The sequence below is a fragment of the Ambystoma mexicanum genome, chromosome 3p (genome assembly GCF_040938575.1).
Source record: "Ambystoma mexicanum isolate Mex_15411 chromosome 3p, UKY_AmexF1_1, whole genome shotgun sequence".
Classification (NCBI taxonomy): Eukaryota; Metazoa; Chordata; class Amphibia; order Caudata; family Ambystomatidae; genus Ambystoma; species Ambystoma mexicanum.
The window spans coordinates 931,591,689-931,614,656 of NC_090925.1; the positions used below are offsets into that span (position 1 = coordinate 931,591,689).

At 44.0% G+C, this 22,968-nt stretch overlaps 1 protein-coding gene across 1 annotated transcript in view; it reads right to left on the reverse strand.

Annotated features, from left to right (window-relative positions):
* LOC138581134 (arf-GAP with SH3 domain, ANK repeat and PH domain-containing protein 1-like) overlaps positions 1-22,968 on the reverse strand; it is a 1,625,721-nt gene that overhangs the window by 45,982 nt on the left and 1,556,771 nt on the right. Inside the window, exon 28 of the mRNA XM_069652230.1 lies at positions 1,852-1,974. Coding sequence (XP_069508331.1) covers positions 1,852-1,974 — 123 coding nt within the window. The remainder of the gene's footprint in view (positions 1-1,851; positions 1,975-22,968) is intronic.

Here is a 22,968-nt window from a genome sequence, read left to right on the forward strand (position 1 = left end):
ACCCTTCGATAACGGCGTCGATGTCGCCGATCTATGTGTCAAAGGGATCTTCGACAACGGCGTCGAAGACGCAACTTTGCCTTTACTCGAGGGTTTGTGACGCTCTCGAGTGGCTTCTTTCGCCGGGTACTGCGACTCGCGGCTTTTTGATTTTTCAAGTCTTTCACCCAGGGTATCACCCTCAACAGTCTTCGAGGGGGTCGAGGCCGCTTTCTCGAAGACGCTTAGCATCTTTTTCCTGAATTCCTCCCACTCAGCCTGAGAGCTATGTTTTGTGGGGCAGGAGACCCTTTTTGGGGAACGGAAGAAGACGAAGACGAGGAAGGGGATCTTCGACGTCTCTTTTTTGAATGCTTAGATCTCGAAGAGTGATGGGAACTGCTTCGAGACCTAGAACGAGAATGTCTTTTGTGATGTCGAGGAGACTAATGTCTCGACTCCGCCAAGGAAACTTTCGAAGAAGTTTTAACTGCCTTACCTCTCTCGAGCTTCCCCTTACGCTCCTTCAAGGCTTTCGCCGTCATGGACATGCAGTCCTCGCACTCCGAACAATGGTGCTCGATTCCCAGGCACCACAAACAGATCCTGTGAGGATCCGTCAACAACATTTTCTTTCCACAGTCTCGACATTTTTTGAAGCCGGACCGTGGAGTCGTCGGTTCGGGTGAGGAAGCCATCGAGTACGAGTCGGTATTCACGAGGAATATATTGATATATTTGACTGAAGAACTGAGCAATGATATTCTGAGGCCTCACGAAGCGCGGAAAAACGGAACTGAGCTATGAGCCTATTTATATGCGTGGTGACGTCGGCGCTGATACGGAGGCCGTCGAGGGACATCGGCTCGAGGGAGGTCGACGTGCAGCACCCTCTACTGAATAAAAAATTCCAAGGCCAGCAAGCTGGGAGATGATCTATCAAAGATAAGGAATACGTCGGAGGACACAATCCCTTCGAAAAATACCTTCACAATGCCCGTTTTCCGATCAAAAGAAAATCAGTTAATGTAAATCAGTCTTTTTCTCTTGAGACCTTTAAAAAAACGTCTTTTCACATGGAACCATAATAACACATGCAAATTAAAATAATTTACAAGGCAACAATAAGGAAAATAAAATCATAAAATAACTAAATTAACAACATCTTCCACAATGTTAGCTATGCTGACTTTTAAAACGTCTCCAAAAAAGAATAATTATTCAACAAAAGAAAACACATCTATTCTATACTAGACAACCCTCTGTCTCCGGGCACAGGCACCTGCTCACCCTGCCATCCTCCCGCACTGCCTCCGGGCCACCCCTTGCACTGGTGTCTGTATCTGTCACCATACAGCCCCCCCCCCCATTCCTCCTTCCTGCACTTATCCTGTCTGCTGCGTTAAACCCAGCACTTGCCAATTGCTGGCTGCACTACCACTACCACTGTTTGTTGCCTTTATTATTTATTTATTATTATTTATCTGTTTCTCCTTTGCTCCACACTTTCCACTTCTCCCCTCCCCCTCACTCATGCACTTGCGCATTCTCAATGTCACGGGGCCTAGAAAGACTGTTGTTTTGTTCTCCCCTGTTCCCCTCCCTTGCCTTGTCGCACTCTGAAACACTTGTGTACAAGCGCAATAGAAATAAAATATCAATATCAATACTATTTGATTTTGGGATACTCATAATGTATTTGCATACAGGTCCTGGGAATTAATTAAAATCACATGCAAGCAATATCTGTTTATTTTTTATTTTAGTGAACTTATGTAATACATCAAATGCACAGTATTAAATTATTCACTTAATGTTCAGATTGCTAATTTCAGGAGGAAATAAGATGATGCATAAAAATTGAATACTTACCCACCAATTCAGATCCTCTTCCTCAGTCACTATAATAATTTCTCCTGCAGAGAAAGTCAGTTCATCTTCTCGATCCGCTCGGCAGTCATACAAAGCTTTCACTCGACGCAGTTTAGGCTTACTCTACAAACAAAGTGAAAAGTACAATCATCAGGATTCAAGAGAAACTAAAGAATATCTTTTCTAAAACATAGTCTTTCTCACAACAAGCGGGCTACTTCTAGTGCACAGAAATAGTGATTGACATAGAAGTGTTGACCTGATCTATGGGGTCACTGGGAACATTCTCTGTGTGTTCAAAAGCCAGGGAGAAACATTGCAATCCAACCAAAAATAAATCAGATCTTGTGCACAATCCTTCAGTATACATGTATACATTTAGATCAGTAGTTTGGGCCAATGACTAAAGACTGTTGCAGCCTAACCCTTGCAGTCCCTTCTACATTGGAGCTGCTGGCTTGACCTTTCCATGACTGTGCCGTAGTTGGCCTACATTTTCCCAGGCATTGCATTTTCTCATTCCCAGTCGTGGGACAAAGGCGGCGAAGGCTAAACAAGGGAGTTCAACACCTCTTTTCACCACTCCTGGCATATCTTTCTATCCTGTAACAAATGATAGCCAAGGTGTAGCCAGTGATCGGGAAGAGGGAGAAAAGAGTGTCAGTGAATAAGGGGGACAGGAGGGGGATGGGCTAATGGCACATCATCCTCACCAAGGCCCATAAGCAGAAAACCTGTACAAAGGGGGCTATTACCATGGTACAGAAGCCCCAGAAATTCCAAATAAGCACCAGAAGTAAGCAAGAACTCTGGCAAATGTTTCCCAACCCCTAGCACATAAGACCCTCACCCGGCACTTAGAAACCAACCCATAGCACACAGGCACAGTTATTAAGCACAAATGCATCAGTCCCTCACATTAAGAAAGATGCACAGTAGTTCCTATGCCCTGGGGGAAGGTGTCATCCTTCTGGCAGAAGAATCAATGAGGCAGCATCCTGGCTGTTGTTCCACAAGGCTAGAAGTTCAGACAGCCAGACAGGAAACTACAACATTGGTGCGGTCATATCTGAGCCCTGCTTAGAGTGGATAGCAGTGTGGCATAAAATTTCCGTAACTGTATAACTGTGCACTCTTAGTGATCATCTTGCCACAATCAGGCATGGCTTAGATTTACAGATGTGCATGCCACCAGACTGACTACGATACACAATTATTATTTAGATCAGAGGTGTAGAAGACTAAAAATCCATCTCTGCCTGCAGTATCTTTGTTTGTTTGTTTTATTATGTGTAATGCGCACCCGACCCAAGGGTATCAGGGTGCAACAGTTATAAGAATATGCAAAGCTTAGTTACATTGAGTCATAGAGTGAAATACATTATTTACAAAAAGTAAAAACAGGATATACAGATATTGAAAAGTATTATACATTATACACTAATTATGGTTACACCCAAAGGCATAGCAGATATTTCAGTTACACAGGCAAAGTTCATCCCAGGGTGAGGTTACATCGCCTAGGTTACTGGTCAGAGATTTCAGCCATATGATAGTATTAGATCTGAAATTCTGGTAGGACTGGTCTTCTCTCAGTGCAGGAGGCAAGGAATTCCAGAGTGTGGCCACGTTGACAGGGAAACTTACCTCCAATCGTTGATCATTTGAATCTGGGAATGGACAAGCAATTCCGGTTTGCTAATCTGGTTGGTCTAAGGGAAGTCCGTCTGTGGAATCTCTCCGAGAGGTAGATAGGTGCGGCATTGTTAAGAGATTTGTGAGTAAGTGACAGCGTTTTTAATAGGATTTTGTCATTGGTCAGGAGCCAGTTGTTCTGTCGCCTACGCTCAGAGATGCGCTCTCTTCTGGAGATACCTAGAGCCGCTCTAAGGGCATTATTTTGGAGGGTTTGGATTTTCCTAATGATGGTTTTGTTTGAGCCTATGTACAAGGCATTGCAGTAATCTAGCCGGGACAAAATGAGGGCTCTGGCCAAGATAATACAACTGTTGTTAGAGAGAAAGGGTTTACCAGTTCTGATAAATTTGCACGTGTACGCTGTGGAGGACGATAATGTGTTAACCTGTTTAGAAAAGGACAAGGTGGAGTCGAGATAAAATCCTAATGTTTTTACCTCCTGAGCTACCTTGATGAGGTTGTCGTCAATTATAAAGGAGGAGTAGTCGGGACCTAATTATTTTAGGTTAGTGGGGGTACCCAAGATTATAAGTTCTGTTTTATCATCATTCATGCATAGACCATGTGTAGCCATCCATGCCTGGATGATGAGGTACACTCTATTCACCAAGGCCAAATCCTTGTCGTAATCCCCTGAAAGTGGGAAGAGGATCTGAGTACCATCTGCATAATTAGTGTAGGTGATACCAAGATGGTCCAGATCGTCGAAAAGGGGCTTGGTAAAAATGTTGTACAGTGTGGGTGAGACGCAGGACGCCTGTGGCACACCACAAGTGATAGGTATAGGGTCTGCTGCTGCTGATGGCGAGAAGACCCTCATTGTTCTGCCACTTAAGAAAGATCTAATCCAAGTTATGACATCTTTGGAGAAGTGTACTGCTGAGTCAAGATGGCTACATAAAACCGTGTGATCCACCAAATCCAAAGCAGCTGAAAGGTCAAGGAGGAGAAGCAGAGCCGATTTCCCTCTATCTCTAAGCTCATTGACTTGGGACGTAAGATCGATGAGGGCAGTCTCCGTTTCATGTTGTGGACGGAAGCCTGACTGTCTAGCTCCTAGCAGTTGATGTGATTCCAAGTATTTTTTAATTCGTGTGTATGTCACTTTGTCTAGTATTTTTAGAAGAAAGGGAACTGTTGTGATTGGCCTGTAGTTAGTTGGTGACAAGGGATCTAAAGTAGGTTTTTTTAATAGTGGGAGTACCCATGATTCTTTGAGGTTTGTGGGAATGGTGCCGGTGGTAAAGGAAGCGTTGATGAGTTTAGGGATGAAGGGTGATAGCTCCCGAGCCGCATCCTTGATGAGCTGAGCCAGGCAGAGATCACTGTGGCAGTTGGATGGTATAAGCGCCAGGATAATCCTTTTCATAGATACTTTAGAGAAGTTAAATCGGGTAGGTTGGATTTCAGAGGTGTTAGCGGAGGCTTTAGATGCCGGTGGAGCATTTAAAGCTACTTTCTTTTGGGATATTTTGTTTTGTAAGGTAGATACATTATTGGCAAGTGCGTGTTGGATATCTGAAACCATTTTTTAGCACCATTTCTGTTCTATTCGCAGTCAAGAATGCACATTTGATGTGCCAGTGCAGACCTGGTGCTGTAGATGTCAGGAGACCAGTTACAGCAAAGATACTTGTGTGCACTATAAATTCGGCATGGGGCATTTATCTTATTAGCAGACCTCCCTTTCAGAAACAGCATTACCTACATCATTTTAGTATTAAAAATCAAAAAGGTTTGTGCTTTTCTGCCCTCATCGGATGGCATCCTACAGGCAGCACACGCTATTTTCTGGGTTCCCATTGTCATTAGCTTGAGTAGTAGGATTGTGAGGGTTGTGGCTGTGTTTGCTGGTCGCCTTCCCTCTACTCTCCTTGATTTTGTCTGGAAAAAAATCAGTGGAATGTATTTTGCTGTGTTTCTAATGTATTCTTTTTATTTAAGCTTTACACGTACCACGTTCCTTTACCATTTCATATGTAAATAGATTCATACAGCATATTTAAAAAAAATCAACAATGTACCAGTAAATCTCCACCCATCCTTCCCTTGGTACAAAAAAGAGCCAAACAATTCATTGAGCTAGTATAACCATGTACACAAATAAAGAGAATAATAATTGTCAAAGAAAACCCCACCTATTGATCCCCTTACATACAGTTTTAAAGAGGACTGAAATAATTGTACCAGCACTCTGATGGAGTTCCATTCCTCAATTATCAAAACCACCCTGCATGTGAAATAGGACATCCCAATTCCAGAGATTACTAGGGTTTCCTTGGGTTTCATTAATCAGAATTCCAATAGTCACAAACATTGAAGGTGAAAAAGACAAGTAACATTTTTACTATGCCCTTTTAGGTATTTCAGTAAAGGACCCCCAATCTGAAAAAGCAAAGCACTTCTCCATTTATAACATACATTTATTTGTCATTGTGGGAATCCCTGAAATGTTATCATAATATTCTTAGAGCTTAGGCTCCATCTCTGATTTCCAGAGGCCTCCAAACAACAGCCTGGATGCTAGCAATTCTTTTGATACAGTCATTAAAACTCTTTGTCAAACGGAATGGCCCCCTTCCTGGCATGCTCAATAAAACGGACTCGGATTTTGGGGAAGACGAAGCTCCACAATTTCGCCAATGTCGGAGACAGCTTCTTCCCAATATGGTCTCAATTTGCCTTGAAATATCTAAAAGTACTGCCAAAACAGCTCAGTCTCTTCCTCCTGCCAAAGAAAATCTTTTATGGTATCTGGAACATTTTACTACCCAAGCGTTATTTTTAAATATTGTCCCTTGTAATGTCTGCAAATGGCGGAAGCAGCCCTGCTGCACACTTTACGCCCTTTTTCTTTATCCAGCCTGGATCTGTATGCGAAACTGTAAAATACTTCAGTTTTCACTTCCCTCTTCAGAATCATCCGCTCTGAATGCAATGTCCAAACAGTACCCTTAGACAGCGGGGGCTGAAAAGGTCAGCCAACATTTGTGGGCGGTATGCTCACAGACTTCCTTATCTCGTGTTGCAATAGTCAGTGCCAGATTTGGAAATACACAAACTTCCCAAACCCCAAATCCCCCTTGCACGGGTTAAACTATTTGATTTCCCTATTTGAAAATGTGTTGCAAATGTGCACCCGCCATTTAATCAACTTTAGAAATCTCTTCCCTTGTGAGCTTAGGTGAATGGGGCATTTCCATGACAAGTAGTGGAAAACGCTCTGAACGTTTTCAACTTTATAGACAATGCATTGCGAAACTCTCCTTAGAGCATCAACACGAATGACACAGATGTCTTGGGGTGGGTAAAAGGGAGAAGTATATTGTCCACAATTAAGGACACCATAAGTGAATTTCCTACATAATTCATGCTGCGTATTTACTAGTTATTCCCAATAGCTTGCGCTGGTGGCTCAAATCACTAAGCAAATAATAAAGGCGACAAGAGACATTCCTAATGAGTGCACTAGACCGAAACAACACCTCAGAGACAATTCCATTGGTTCTGACACCAGCCATGGGGCGATAGTAGATGCCCAAAATCTCCTTCATAAGATTTAGCCCAATGCTAACCTTGTCCTAAACCCCCAAAATAATCTGCACTCAACCCTGTCCAACAACTTCTCAGCCGCAAGTGAGACAAGGGCTGCCGTGAACCTTGAATTTGCACACTATGGGCCCCATTACGGCTTTGGAGTTAGCCATGGCGCTATTGTCGCCATGGCTGCCTCCAAAACCGTGTCCGGGTTCCCTGAATGGGGAAATACCGGGCCATTCCGAGTATGTAGAGCCCGGTAATTCCTCCTTCAGGGAACCCGGGCCCGGACCTTCCCCATTCCCATTTGAGCGCCCATAGGGCTCAATGGGAATGGGTGCGGGAGCTCACAACGAGCAGTTTACGACCGGCCCTTTGTTAGCTCCCTTGTCCCCTCGCGGGACCCGCTCTGGACGTCTGGTAAACCAGACGTCCACATCGGGTCCCGCGAGGGATCCTCGTAATAGTGCGGAATGCGTTTAACGGTGCCGGCACCATTACCGGCGCCGTTAAACGCATTCCCCACAGGTTGTAATGAGGCCCTACGTCTATAAAGTTCACAACCTTCAAAACGTTTTCTAGTACTTGTCTGCTTCATATGAAAACGTATCGATCGTCGACCCCTAGAAATGGAAGAAGGAACCCCAAAGGGCCTGCCAGAATGTGTGCATACATTTTTTAATCAATGTTGAGGAGCGTAATCGGCATTTAGGATGTACACAATAAGTGAAACTTCCATGACGTTTGCAACACACCAATAATAGCCTCTCCCATGATGGGTATAGGGTTCCACTGTGCTTTGATAGAATTAAATGAACTAACTATTGAGCTGAAACCTTTCTTAAAGCAAGCGTAAAACCCGTACTGTTTCAGCTGTTTATTAACTTTGAGAGCCTTGATCACTAAGATTATTTCCTCTGCAGGGAACAGGTTTTCAAATTTCTCAGCCACTGCCATTAACAAGTTAGGCAACGGAACGTTCTCAAGTGAACATTGCACCGCCTGCTGTCTTTAACTCTCTTCAGTATATGGGGATACATAGACATTTCTCAACACTACAAATAATCCTGTCCGAATTCTCCTTAAGTAGTAGGATTGGATTGGCCTTGATTTTGGCTTTCAACTGTAAGGCAAGCAGCCGGTTTGACTTATTCACCAATTCTTTTTAAGGGGCTATATTAGATATTACATCGACAATGGGAAAGATTTTATTACAATTATCTACAATATTAATTCAATTGGGGGAGACCAAAGCAGCGTTGGAGGCCATTGAAGCTGTGTCTTTGCGAGGAAATTGTATCCACCCCTTAACTGAAAAGCCTCTTGGGCCATGCATACCATTCTCTCAGTCTCCTTCAATAGTGCAGAAAGCCAACTCTTATGGAGTTAATATTCTGCCTGTTATGAACTCAAGACCAGCTGAGAGGGTTGTACCTGGAATTCTTGGCTTGTTGGCAAATTCAAGTAAGGGCCACTGTGGGGACAGGTTCAGTAACCGGCTATAGTCCACTTCTTTATCTGCCCCCAAATTTGCGATATTAAAAAGACCCTTTTTGCCCTCATCTTCTTGTTTTACTCCCCCGAATTCGGACCCCGTATTTTCCAGGCGTCCCGTAAATGGTACCATATTGTATATGACCAATGTACAAAAACGGTCTAGGAACACATGAAAGAGCACTGAGTCCTTTACTAATAAAGTTTTGCACTTAATTGGGCATGTTAAGGGATGTCTTTCAGTGAAACACTCCGATATTATTTCGGTTACTATACACAGTGACCCAGTACATTCTAAATATGATTATATTGAAGTTACTTTCTAAATATTTGGCACAGGGACTACTGTCAATAGAATATTGGACACATCCACCAATCAATTCTGTTATTACTCTGAGACCAAACCTGCCTAGGTCAGTGACCTTAAACAGGTTTCTTACCTCACAGGCAAATGTTGGGGATCTTATGGATCTTATTGAATGATCTACTGAACCAGTAAAACCTAACAAACTTAACTTTAAACCCCAAAGTAACTCACAAGTGGATCTTAGACCTACGGTCAGATGTGATACAGAAAGTGGAAATTAGGTTTTGACACTACTTGTGACTATCAGTTTTCTCTAATAGGGGTTTCGCCTCCTATGGCAGTTAAAATTATTCAGTGGAACTTCTTTCATGGAATATCCTCTAAATATTTAAACACCAATTGGCATGGCTTGATTGCTAAAAACATAGCAATATCCCTCCAAGAGACTTGGTCTCTGGAGTCTATTCATAAAACTGGCTATCGTGCCTTCTTTTGTCCCACCATTAAAAGGTGGTCTTTTATTGCGGGTTCATGGAAGTTTAGGTATTTCATGTAAACAGATTAACATCAAGTGCACAGATTTTCTGTATGTGGTTCTTGGTCTCAAGGGAGGTCTCATTTATATTTTGAATGTATATTTAAGGCAAAAGCAGAAAGCAATATCTCAATTAGAGGCAACCCTTTTTAAAATCACAAAACTTATGCCAGAGCAACCAAATAGTATTGGGTGCTTTAAATTGTCCATTTGAAGATAGTAGTGTTCTTTTGTCTGATATGACCCTTCAGGATAAAGTATGGGGAGTCCCAACTTTACAATCTACACCTCCATTGCATCCATACCCCTGCGAGGGATAGTTTGGTCAATTGTGTATGTGTATGGTTTAAGAGCGTGCAATGGATGTATTTTCTGGATTCTCCAGCCCATCTTACATTCCTTACCTTGAACAAATCCTGTGTCATTGATTTCATTTTAACATCTTTCAACTCCTGTGGTTTGATCAATACATTTAAGATTTTGAGGCGCTTGGAAAGCAATCATGATCCCTTGATTGTAACTCTTACACATGCCATTGACTGGTATAACCAATCATCTTTTAGACAATGTAATAATAGATTAGATGATACAGCAAGCTGTAAATCTATGGTATTTTATCATTGCTGAGAATAAGCTTAATTTTCAATATTCGTCTATTATCCACTTTTGAAGCAATACTCAAATTCTAACTATGGCCTTTAGAATATAGATTTTTATAATTCTCTAGCGACTAGGTTGCTCCCTATTTTGATAAGGGAAATTACAGTATCCTGGACTAGAAACAATAAAGGGCTGTGGTTGACATGATCAAGAAAAAACAAGATGGAAGGAATCAAGATGAAGTGAGTCTTCCGAGATGTGAATATAGAACTCCATCGGGCAGAGAAAAGGTAGAGTATGCAGAGGCTAAATGGCCAGCATTGATTCTGGCAATACAGACACCGAACACCAAGGACCTTTAGAGCCTAGTCAGAACTGGATCAACGTTTGCAGAGAGTCAACATCCAGATAATATTGATGCCAATATTGCTTGTGACCCTTGGGTTCATCATTTCCAGACTCCTCAACGAATATGTTAACCCTTATAGAGGTGGAGGTAGTCAGCATTTGGAAGAAGGCAGGGTTAGACCTTTCTGAGCTCCCACCCCAGGTCACTGTTTTTACGCTTTTCGAAGTTGAGAAAACTGTTTTTTCTCAACAAAATGGTAAAGTCCCTGGTTCGGATCTTATCCCAGTTGGCATCTTTAAGAATGATCTGGACTCATGTGTTCCCTTTCTGACAATTTATTTCATCAATGGCTACTTGATTTTGCATGATAGCTGGAGGGGAGCAACTATATATTTGGATCTTCGTTTGAGTTATAGACCCATATCTTTGATTGATTCACTCGCTAAAATATATGCAATTGTGTTATTCCAGCATTTGGAGGAATGAATTGAAGAACATGATTTTCTTTCTCATTCGCAGTCAGGCTCTAGAAAGCGAGTGGCAAGAATCAACCAGGCTTTTTATCTGGATCTAATTTTGGAAAAATGTGTCCTACTCCAGTCGTTGCCTATTTACCTGGCATTTGTTGATCTCCAGATGGCCTTCGATACTGTCCCACGAGAGGAAGCTTGGAAGGTTCTGGGTAATCTACAAGTTCCTCTTTCTCTTTGGAATCCAATTATCAGTCTTTATTCGTGCAATTATGCCCACATTAGATAGGGCCAAAAGGGTACGCTAACAAACTGCTTCCCTGATAACGTGGGTATAAGGCAGGGGGGTTGCATGTTGGTTCCCTTGGTTTTATTGCTATACATTAAAAGCTCAGCAGGAGATATGTCTGCAGCATCATTAGGTAACCCAAGGTTGGGTTCTGTTAAGTGGAGCATCCTATCATTTGCAGACGATGCAGTGTTATTGTCTAAAATCCCTGTTGGTCTTCAACACCAATTTACAACCTTTGGTACATAATGTGCGACCAAAAGCTTGACTATAAATACATACAAAACAAAAGTCATAATGTGTCATGCTACCTGCTGTCCCCACCATACCAACCCCAAATGTTATTTGAATAACCTTCTTTTGACACCTGTGGATGGCTTTGAATATTTGGGAATATCATTTGCTAATAATCTGAAGTGGGCAAAGCAGGTGAAAAAGAGCAATTTAACAGTGGCTAGACAAATGGGAGCCGTAGCAGGTTTTTTACCACGGTTTGGGGGAAGGTCAATTTCGTCAACTCTGAAGGTTTATAGGACCCAGGACATTCCGGCAATAATCTATGGTGCAGAACTGTGGGGTCATGTGTTAGGTGCCCCTCTTCAGACGACTGAAAATATATTCCTGAAGCGCCCTTTGTCTCTCCTCTGTAGTGCTCACTCCATACGAGAAGCCCTCGAATTGGGACACACTGAAATTAAAAAATGTGGTTAGGATCAAACCAGTGTTCTACTGGCCCAAGATGTGGTTCTCGGACAAACTAGCTCTCTGTATAGAGGGCATCAAAAAAGATATACATATATATTTGAGTCACTGTTCTGATCAAGTGTACAGTTGTATTCCTTTGCAAAGCATTAAACTGCTTTCCGGACAGTTACAAATGTCTATTGTTCTTAAAGGATCCCTTACTTTTGGGTACTATTTTCAACTCTTCTTTTTTATTTTTAGGTTTCTAAACTCTTTATTAATTTCCACCACATAGCAAACAAACAACAACAGCAGCAAACATCACACTACAACTGGTGCTCCGTGTTGGCATACGCACTCTATCATCCGTCTCCTTGCCGCGTAGGCTTGGCCCTCTCCTTGTCTGTCCATAATGTACAGCATTTTATTGTCCCCGGCTCCCGCATTAGACCCCTAACGGCATGGCCACAGCCCCTATCGAGTTCCCTTGTTCGCATTTTCGCCAGGAGTTCCGTCCTCCGGCCCTCTAGGGCCTGTCGTGTCTTGCCCATCTGTGCTATTAAACAGGTCCTGTATGAGGGAGTTCCATGCAAGTAGTTTGGCCCCACTCTCCCCCTCTCCCCTCTGCATCGCTCTGGTCCACACTGATGTTTCCGCTATTGTGCATTTCTTCAGGTCGGCCCACCACATAAAAACAAATCATATGATAGAAATAAAAAATTCAGCTGGATGGTTGAAGATAAACGTTTGCACCCACTATATTGGAAATTAAAAGGTGTGCTAATGTTTGTAGAGGGAAAGAAACTGCTATTGATGTCTATAGGCAATATGATCCCTAGACGGAACATCCAAAGTCACCCAGTACTGAGGCGGCAGCAGATCCTCTTGATCAAGAACATTATTAGTTGAACAGCTCTCTGTTTAAGATGGAAAATGATTAGTTTATTATTTGTATCTTGTTTTTTAACTATAGGCTATGTGACAAAGTAAGTACCCTGGTGGTGGGTGCTCCACTCAGCTGGGGGTGGGAAGCCTACCAGGGAGAAGTTGATAGGGCCCCAAGTCCTTTCCCCCATGAGAGTGTATTCTGAGTAATCCACCTTTGTCTCATGCCATGCCATAATAAGGTGCTTGCCAGTGTTCCTTTATTTCTACTAGTGATATTAGACCCAAAAGGGAAAACAACAAGTAGCATCCAAGGGAAAGCATTGATCCCATGCCACACTCCAGTCACCAGGAGACCAGGACCAAACTACCAATCAGGATTCGGCCATCAGCCAGCACAGAAGACAGATTGGTAGAAGAGAGGAGAGCTGCTGCCGCTCCAGTGCATGGCAGCCTGGGAAGCTGAGTCGCTCTAGTGCAGATGCAGCGAGTAAACTGAGCTGCAGTTAACACCCTAGATGAACAGGAACTGATACAGCGGTACAACCCCTTCCCACACCAGGACTTGCATGTGGGGTTCAGCAAGCCCAAGGTCCCAGACGCTGCCCAGGAGGCTCAAGGCTCAAGTTTGACATTGCTCCTCCAGAGCAGTCTCTCAGGAGGAAGTGGGTGAGGCTTTGCCCCTATTTTTAAATGTGGCTGCATACAAATCATGCTGGGTGAGAAATGCCTGGCTAGGGACACAAAGCCAACCCAGAGAATGGCAGAGGTATAACGTGAGGCAACAGGAATCAGGAAGAGTGGGTTATTTGGGTGAATTCAGGAGCATAGCAGCAGGGAGGGAGGAACGGAAGAACATGGGGTGATTTTTTCAGAAGGAGAGGTACTGGCTAGTGCGTGGAAGTGGTACTGCTGTGCGAGCTTGCCTGTTTGTCTGGCAAGTGTGGTTAGTAGAGTTAGTGTAAGCAGTGACTGTGAAGAGGAGTGGTAGGTGGAGGAAGGAGTTGTAGTTGGTGGGAGTAGTAATAGTGGAGGTAGTATGAGGGAGTAGTAGTAGTAGGGAGTAGACGTCGGATGGAGCAATAGCAGTGGAAGGAGGGAGAAGTAGTGAAGTAGGAGAGATGAACAACATAGAGTAACAGACATCAAAGGGTGGAGGAAAGACCAAGTAGGAGTGAGAGACATTGTGGGGCAGGAAGTGCAGCAAGGACAGGTGAAGGAAAGGAGGAAATAGGAGGAGAGTTTGATCATTGAAGAAGACAACCAGAGTGTCTGCAAGGCACAAACCCCATACCCTGTTAGACCATTAACAACTGGTGAGATTATGATATGATATATGGTAAGTCATTTATAGCAAGCCTGTACACAAGGGTTTCTAGGCACGACAAGACAAGGAGGGGGAAACGGAAGGATGACGAACAATGATCTTACTAGGCCTTGTGTCATTCAGAACGCGCAAGTGCGGGGAGGACGGGAGCGGAGAAGTGCAGGTGCCTCAGTAAGTGCTGCCAGAGGGTGGCGCTTAGGTGCAAAGAGAAGTGAGTGTAGGGTTACAGATACAGACCCTTAAGTGCTGAAGGAGCCCGGAGGCAGTGCAAGGGCAACTGGACATGCAGGAGTCTGGGCCCGAGTTCATGGGCACCAGGTGACCAGTGTGCAGAGCTATCAGGGACATTAGCAGGGGAGAGGAAGAGAAAAAGCGGAAGCAAAAAGGTCTTGAGAGAGGCAGGGAGGCTGTTCCGGGGGAAACCCTATCCAAGGAAAGAGATCTGCCCCCATCCTCTGCTTGGAAAAGCATCTGACCCTCAGAGAATTGGAGGTGGATGAGCGGACAGCTTGAGAAGGAAGATGTTTAGGAAGTAAATGTTGGAGGTAGTGCGGTCCCAGGCCCAAGAAAGCCTTATGTACGATGCAAAGGGTCTTGAAGTAATCCCTTTATAGTGGAACAAGGCCAACCTATCACCCAATTTATATGCTAGAAGATACCGGTCTCAGAGTTAGAGGAAATAGAAACGCTACAATCCACAGACCGAGATCAAGCAGTATTTGGAGAAATGACCGAAGCATAAGAAACGAAAGCCCAAACCTAAGACTTCTCTTGGGACTTGGTGTCAGAGGTCGAAAGATCAACACTGAAGACCCCCCCATTTTGTGGCGGAGAGAGGAATCTTATATTGAGTTAATGTGAACTCCATGGAAGATAGCATTAACTATAACCAGCTATTGGTCCTAACTTAATTCAGGAAGGCAGTGTTGGAACTAGCTCCAACTCATAGATTTACAGAATTTTCGCAGTTTGGGTGCACAACGCAAGCCAGGAAACATACAGGCATACACTCTGGTAGTTCTTGGAATTACACTAAATATGGTGTATAGGTACAGCCCAATATGCAGACTTTCAGTACGGTCACATCTGTAGACATTTCGGCACACTGAATGCTATTTAACTCATAGTAACCATTTGGCTGAGGTCTGACTGAGAGGCTGACTAGCTTCACAGTTGAAGCTTCTTGTAGTATATTGGTTTTAACAATCCACGACCAGGTCTGAAGTTAGAGATGGTGTTAATAAGAGGGTTCACAAGTATGTGCGCCTTGAGATATTATTTGCAGTGTTGGAACTAGCCCACTCCAATTTGATGGCAGAGCATCTTGGGTTAGAGAAAATGCATAAGACATTGCTTGATGGATTCTCCTGGCCAGGAGTATATGCCGAGACCAAACAGTTTTGTGCATGCTGCCCCATCTGTCAGGATACCTCTCCTGACGATGTACCTCGAGTACGATTCCAGCCATTATGAATTATAGAGGTGTCCTTCTACCAGATCGGCAGGATTGTAGTTGGCCTCCTAGAACTCTCTAAATCCGGGAGCTGGTACATCTTGATGATTATCGACTATGTGATCCAGTATCCAGAAGCCCTACAGATTGCAAGTAACACCACCAAAGTGATTCTTAAAGTATTCATCCCTTTCCTCAACAGAGTGGGGAGATCGCAGCCAAGATTTTTACCGGGCAAGAAAGTAATTTCATGTCTAAAGTAATGAGTGAAATGAAAACCTTAATAAAGCTCCAAATGTTATGAATATCCATCTACCATGCCTACACTGCTAGCCTAGCAGAGCATTTTAACAAGACCTTGAAGCAAGCAGGAAATTGGTTTCAGAAGATGGAAGAAATTGGGACGACCCGATTCCTTGGGGTCTCGTTTCCGTCCCAAAATACACCAATCATCCAGCGGTCCCCCCCCCCCCCTTCAAGTTGGTGTACGGACAGAATTGCTGAGATGTCAGAAATTCTGGGAGGAGAATGGGAGGGACCAAACTCGCAGCAGACCAGTGACCACCCCATGATTAGAAACACATGAGAATACATGGAGAAGGTCTGTCAATTGGTAAGAACACATCTACAGGAAGCACAGAGCAGACAGAGAAGCCTGGCTATGTACTTTCAGAAAATGCTGGCAAGATGGAACAGACCAGATATCATATCCAAAGTCATCTCTCCCCTTCTTACAAAGTACAGCAGGGTGACCAACGAAAACCCTCAAAACTATATAATATAAACAAGCTTAACAGTTGAGGAGAAAATAACAATCAATAGTTGCTTGTAGTGCATGCTAAAACCAGAAGGGCACCATTGCCTATCTAAGTGCGATACGTAACAATTCCGGCAGGACAACCTACCACTGAATATCGAGAGTTAGCCAAATGGATTGAAAGTTATACTGATGTCTTCACTGAAAAACCTGGCCGGTCTAAGGGTGTGGAAGTAGGAGACTAACATAGGTGGCATATTTTGGCTACTGGCTTTAATTATGTAAAATAAAAGAGAAATCCCTATCTCTCCTATTACTAAGAGGGGGTTCCTTTCCTCAACTAATTACTAAGGATTCTGTCAGGATGTTTATCCAAAACAGGTAGACCACCGACATGTGTCAAAACCTATTTCCTTCCCTTACATGCTAAAGCAAAATAAATAACGTGGTCATCCTTCTTGGTCCAGAGGAATGGCTCCCTTCTTCTGGATGATAAACCAAAGTTCACTTTCTGGGGATGAAAAGGAAAAATTCTTCAATAGTTAAAACTAAAAAGTTTCAAAAGCTTTCATAGTTTGGTGCTCCACCAACACACATGGAAAAATAAAATATTGCATCTTTACAGGTTTTGGGGGAAGATTTCCTCTTCCCCTAACCTTCCTCTGGTATCTTAATACTTTTCACAGCACAAGGTTTAACTACTTCTTTCTCCTGGCCTTTACCATACAGTTCACACAGCCATGGGGAATGACTCCCTTCCCCAGGTCTTTCTTGGGTTTCTCACAATGCCAAGGAAATGTATCCTTTCTCTTTGCTTCTTTCACAATGTTCAATACCACCAGGGGGATTGACTCCCTTGCCCTGAGCTTTCTCAGGCTCCTCACAATGCCAAGAGAATGACTCCCTTCTCTTGGCTTTTCTCACAATGTCCATCCACACCAGGGGGCTTAACTCCCTCCACCTGGTCTTTCTCAGGCTTTTCACAAATGGCAAGAGAATGCCTCCCTTCCCCTGGCCTCTCTCAGATTTAGCTTCAGAGTCGACCTGGTTTCACTGCCATGCAAGGAACTGTGACTATGAAGATCAATTATGACTTTTGCTTTTTATGGGTGCGGGTCCTAGACTCGCCTCGCCTCTCTTGCTTATACTTCTTTGATAGACTTGGGTACTCTACTGCCAAGAACTATTATGCGAGCCAATGGTTAATAAGGTTTCTTCACAACCGTCCGGGTACCAGAGCCTCTATTCCCGGCTCCTCTCACCCCTTCTGGCTTGACACTGCCTTTTCAGGTACCCAGCACCTTTCCGGCAACCCGCATACCTGTTTTCTTGGTCCGCGAGGGTTCGGCTCTACTTCAGCGCTTGCCCTCCACTGCAGGATTCTTGTGCTGTTCAGAGACATGCTTCAGTCTGCGGCGGATCCACAGTATCGATCTTCCCCTTTGTGGTACTGTACTCTTGCTCCGTGCTTTCCCCCATGCTTTAGAAGCACCTAGGGCCTCTGTCTGCTCACTTGCCGTCTGGTCTTTCTGTCCTGGACAGGCTCCGGACCTTCCAGCTCCTCGCTTTGCATCCCAACCTACTTCCGCTCCATGCCTGCTCTTGCGGTTCCTCCAGGGAGGACTGACGACTATCATGAGCCTTCCTTTGTTTTTATGCTATCACAATATATGTATAGACTAGGATGCTCACTTTGGTTCCATGGGGCGCTCTTCATGGGTCTGCACATCATCTTCGTCCCAGTATAAATATGGTCACTCTCTTTTGGGTTTGCTAGATTCTTCCTCGTCCCAGTTTTCCAGCATATTCAATTCAGGTAAATAGTCCATACTCTTCCTCGTCTCAGTGGTTCTCACAAGGGCTGGGCTATCTACTGTAGACAAGTACATGTAAGTGTGGGAGACTGGTGTACTGTTCCCAGGGAATGAGGATGAGGAAGGTAGGGATGTATTGTGGACATACCGCGTTCTCCCTTTAGAGTTGTCCCAAGTACCATAGGGGTATCGCTCCCCATGAGATCCTCCCGCAGAGTACCACCCCCTGGCGGACTTACGGGGAGCAGCCTCACTGCCATGGCCTTATGGGAAGGGGCTCCCCCTATGGGAGAAGGGACGACATCAGAAGATTCGTCAAACTGGGTATAAGGAATAGTACAAGGAATATACATACCTCCTGACAGAGCAATTCATCTAAAACCTTACAGATTACCTGAGGCAAGAAAACAAATCATTAATAAAGAACTGAAGATGATGCTCGATCTAGGGGTCAAAATATCACATAGTGAATGGTGTTTCCCGATTGTGCTTCTCCAAAAAACTGTCCATACCTGGCGTTTCTCTATTGACTTTAGGTGTCTCAACAAGATCTCCAAATTCAATGCCTATCCAATGCAGGGGGTTGATGAAATGGTGGAAAAAGCTGGGGCCAGCCCGATTTATCTCCACCCTGCAGCTGACAAAAGGTTAGGCAGGTACTTTTGGAATAAGAAGCCAAACCCAAGAGTAACGTTTCTACTCCAGAGGACCCGTTTCAGCCCAAGATACATTTCATAGGCTGATGGACCAAGTACTAGCTCCCTGCCATGCATTTGTTGGAGCCTACTTAAATGATATTGATGTCTACAGGTCAACCTGGAAGGGAGCACCAACAGCATCTCAATGCTGTCTCCATTCAACTGAGGATGGGCCACCTCGTTGGTAACCCCGCCAGATGCCACCAAACCCAGTCCTCCATAAAATATGTGTAGTTTAAGGTGGGGAACGAACAATAGGGAGCCTAGATAGTTGCCATACAGCAAGTTTACGATCCCTCAAGAAGGACATGCAGGTCTTTATGGGTCTAGTCGTCTATTATTGCTGTTTCATTCCAAACTTCACAGAAAAAAGAAGCGACCCTAACAGACAACCTGAAGAAAAATCACCAGACGTCCCTGAGAGAGATAAGGCCAAGGGGCATGTAAATGAATATCTCAGTTAATCTAGTAATTAGCATACTGAGGGAAGAGCAATCATCATATACTAACCTGGGACTCAGAAGGAGGAGCTTGTAGATCAGAGAAAGAGGGACAGCCCTAGGGCCTTTTAACAATATAATAATACCAATTGAACCACCTCTGCGATTTGGAGTGTTTTTTGTGGCCTCTGTGACAGCTATTAGCCATACAAAAATGTCATTGAAGGAGAGTTTTGAATGCATCTCCCATGCTGCTCTCTTTTTCAAGTCAGTTAAAAGCTCTACACTGGAAAAGCTTTGATCATGAAGCCCATACGATCAAACCTAAACTTATTCACAGCATTGCATGAAACTATATGTCAGCATGTACTCACTACCATCTTGAGAATGCCATTCAGTACTTTCTCTGCAGGACAGTAGATAATGAGACTTCTTGGCTATGGGGCAAAGTCTTGGCTTAAGGAAGTACACTTCAAGTCTAGCACCATAACAGAGAGAGAGCGGGAATGTGACACCTGTATTGTCTTTAGGTCAATTTAGATTGGCAAGACAAATTTCATGGAATAGAGGGCGCATTGCATGCCAGCCAATATTTCAAATGTCGATAAGTACTTTTTTGGTCTCCGGGGTGCAGCATTTTCTATCTTCGAGGAAACACTATCCTGAAAAAGTCTATTAATGTCTCTGTCTCTCTGCCTTTGTCTTCTCTTGCTCCTAGAGCAAAGAGCCTTAGGGTTACCTATGATTAATTCAGTCTTTGGGTTAATTCTGACCACAATCGTTCTCAGACCTATCTGACAGTGCTTTGACATTTCCTCCTCTGTACAGGGTGCTTGTTTCATCCCCTATCATTGGGTTTGGGGTTGGTAGCTCTGTAACTAACCTCTCCAGGGTGTCCTGGGCCCACTGCCATCTCCCCAACCAGTTCCCTCATCTCCCAGTGCTCTTCCGAGACCTCTGCATGGTCTCTCAACTTCTTCTGCGTCTTATGATGCCTTTAAGGCTAGGGTCCTAGCTCCTCTCCTGGATAGGGCCTCCTTTTCATCAGATGCCCCACCTTTGTACCTTTTGCAGGCAGCTGATAACGTACCCATCTGCCAGGGATCTCTCCTACTCAGGTTTTTCTTTAGTTATGGGTTCTGGGAAGAACCCATGTATCAGGTCCTCTGCTTTGTTCCAGTTCCTGGTGGTAGCACCTTGCTGTGTGTGCCACCTCATACACACACCATGGGTCCTGGTGGTGGGTTATCTGCCTAGGGCCTGACAAAGCGCTTGCTGTTTGCCTACCAGAAGGTGGGCTACCTCGATTCAGGTGGGTGTCACCTATTTTCCTAAGGGAGCAGCGAGTAGCATGTCTGTTTCTTCCCGGCTTGTGGCCCTAGCTACCCTCCCATTGCTCCTTTTACACATAAGAGCTGCTGCAGTTTTTAGTTAGTCTGTTTGTGATTAGTCTGTCTTTCTGGTGACCCATCTCAGATAATCTGATTTGCCCCTTTTCCAATGGTCCCCAATTGGGCCCTTTCGTTATTATTGTTAGTGGTCTGATATTGGATGAGTGATAAAATGCCTCTATTGTCACTAGCTTGTTCAATGGTGTTTAATATGCACTGTGCCATCAGTGCCATCTTAGAACTTCCTGTGGCTATGTTCATGGTTTAGCTGTGCTCTGCGGATAACTTTGTTTGCTGGGTGAATGGAGATGGTGTTAACACAGTACTGCTCGGTTCACAGGTGGCTGGGAGTACCTTCTTGTGTGCAGGTATGTGGGTTTCGCGAAACGTTCACAGTTTAGCCCCTGTGACAAATCCAGATAATTCTTCCCTTCTCCTCAAAGGCGAGCCACCCGCTTTGGGACTAGGGAGGTGAGCACGCTAGGTGATACACTCCCTAGGGGACAAGATGTCAAAGTCTGTGGGTTACATGGGAATTGGAGATGTTACCAATGTACAGGGCTCCTTAAAGGTGGATGGCTTGGTTACTGTCCTGTACTCATTCTTACCTGCTGAAGTTGCCAATGACAAATGGACTTCTTGCCTTTGCTTCAGAGAGAAAGTTAAAGCCAGAAGGTGATCAGCTAGCAGAGAGAGACTACGCCGGATAATGCAGAATGCCAGATCACGCATAGATGCAGAGGAGGAGAGCGGGGGGGAGCAGTCCCTCTGTCCCACGGGGAAGAAACAAACCAAGGATTTGGTGGGCGGAGACCGAGGGCTCTGCGAGGAATGCTGCCACTTTGGTGAAGACAGGGCCCCAAGACTTTGGGGGCTGCTTTGGCAGGAAGCGAGGAGAGAAGCAGCGTGAGGTACCAGCATTGAACCACTCAAATGCCAAAGTCTGAAGAGGAGAAATCAAAAAGCCGAACACGCCACCCCAGTTCGACCCCTTATAGCAGGGGATGGGGAGGTCCTTTAACTCTCTACATTGCTTAAAGGCATGCATCCTCGCTGAGTGTTGAATTATATACCAAAATGGCATCCTCGCTGAGCACTGAATTGAATTCCAAAGTGATTTCCATTAAAACTCAGTTGATGCCTGCAGTGCGTGGGCGCATGCAAGTGCACACACAAAGAATTGTTTTGTAATTCTTTTTTTTTATTGAGTGTAATAGTTAAAATGTGTAAACTTTTCACACAGTTAATTTTACAAATACAGTATACAAACTAAATAAGACATGAGAACATTCATTAAAGATAAAATAACCTAAACCGAACATTTAGAATTAGCAATTTTCAAGACATTTGTGATATAACTAGTTGTCCCAATAACCAGTGATGTCTGCTGACCATTTAAAATATGATGCCAACAATGGTTAGTAAGTAAAACTGAGAGGTCAGCGACAGTGTTCAAATTTTGTGACTCTCAAGTCGTGCAAATGTACACATTCAATCGCCCAATGTTTCAATATTCCATGGTGTTAGGACAATGACAATATCTACATGTGCGCATAACATCATTTAGTTTTGTTCAAGAACCAATTATTTCAGTTTTATGCAAGTTTTAGTGCACAAGTCGAGATGGACACTTATTTAGATATGGTGGAATAGAGTTGCTCTTCTTCTCCGTTGAGGCCAAATCAGAGAATAAAACATATGTCGAGACTGAGTCTGCTGTCAGGCACCAATCAGCATCCCAATGAAACCACCTTATCCTTAATGGTTTTCCAATTAAATCAACCCTATTGGCACCCAGATCCGATAAGATTTGCTCACAAGTAATGCTTCAAGCTAAAACAACCTCAGAATCCGTATTAAGAATAGCGCCTTTCAATAAAGAAAAAAAGGGAATACGCAAGATAGACCCAGATATTTGAAAACAAGATTTTTTGCCAACTGTATTCTGGTTATTAAGGAGGTTAGTCCCAAATCAAACCTAATTCCAAACATGGAGTAGAGCCACGTAGAGACAGGACTCACCTCCAAATGATACCCTCCTAGCGATTCCAACGGAGGTCCTTCCAGCGTCCTCAACATAGGGCACATAATACTGTGCCTCGGATGGGATTATGAGCCCATGGAATCCCACTTCATGCACCCTCTGGGAGGCACATTAGGTAGCAGCCACGCTAGTTTGACTCCTCATAGCAGGGAATGGCAAGGTTATTGAGCTCTCTACATTGGCTTAAGGCCTGCATCATAGCCGAGTGTTGAATTAAATTCCAAAATGACATCACTTCAAAAACAGTTTGCGTGAACACACGCACAAACTCCCCTCCCCCCACCGCTCATCAATGAGTTACAGATTAACTGACCCTAGGCGAAGCAAACAATGGACCAGCATCTG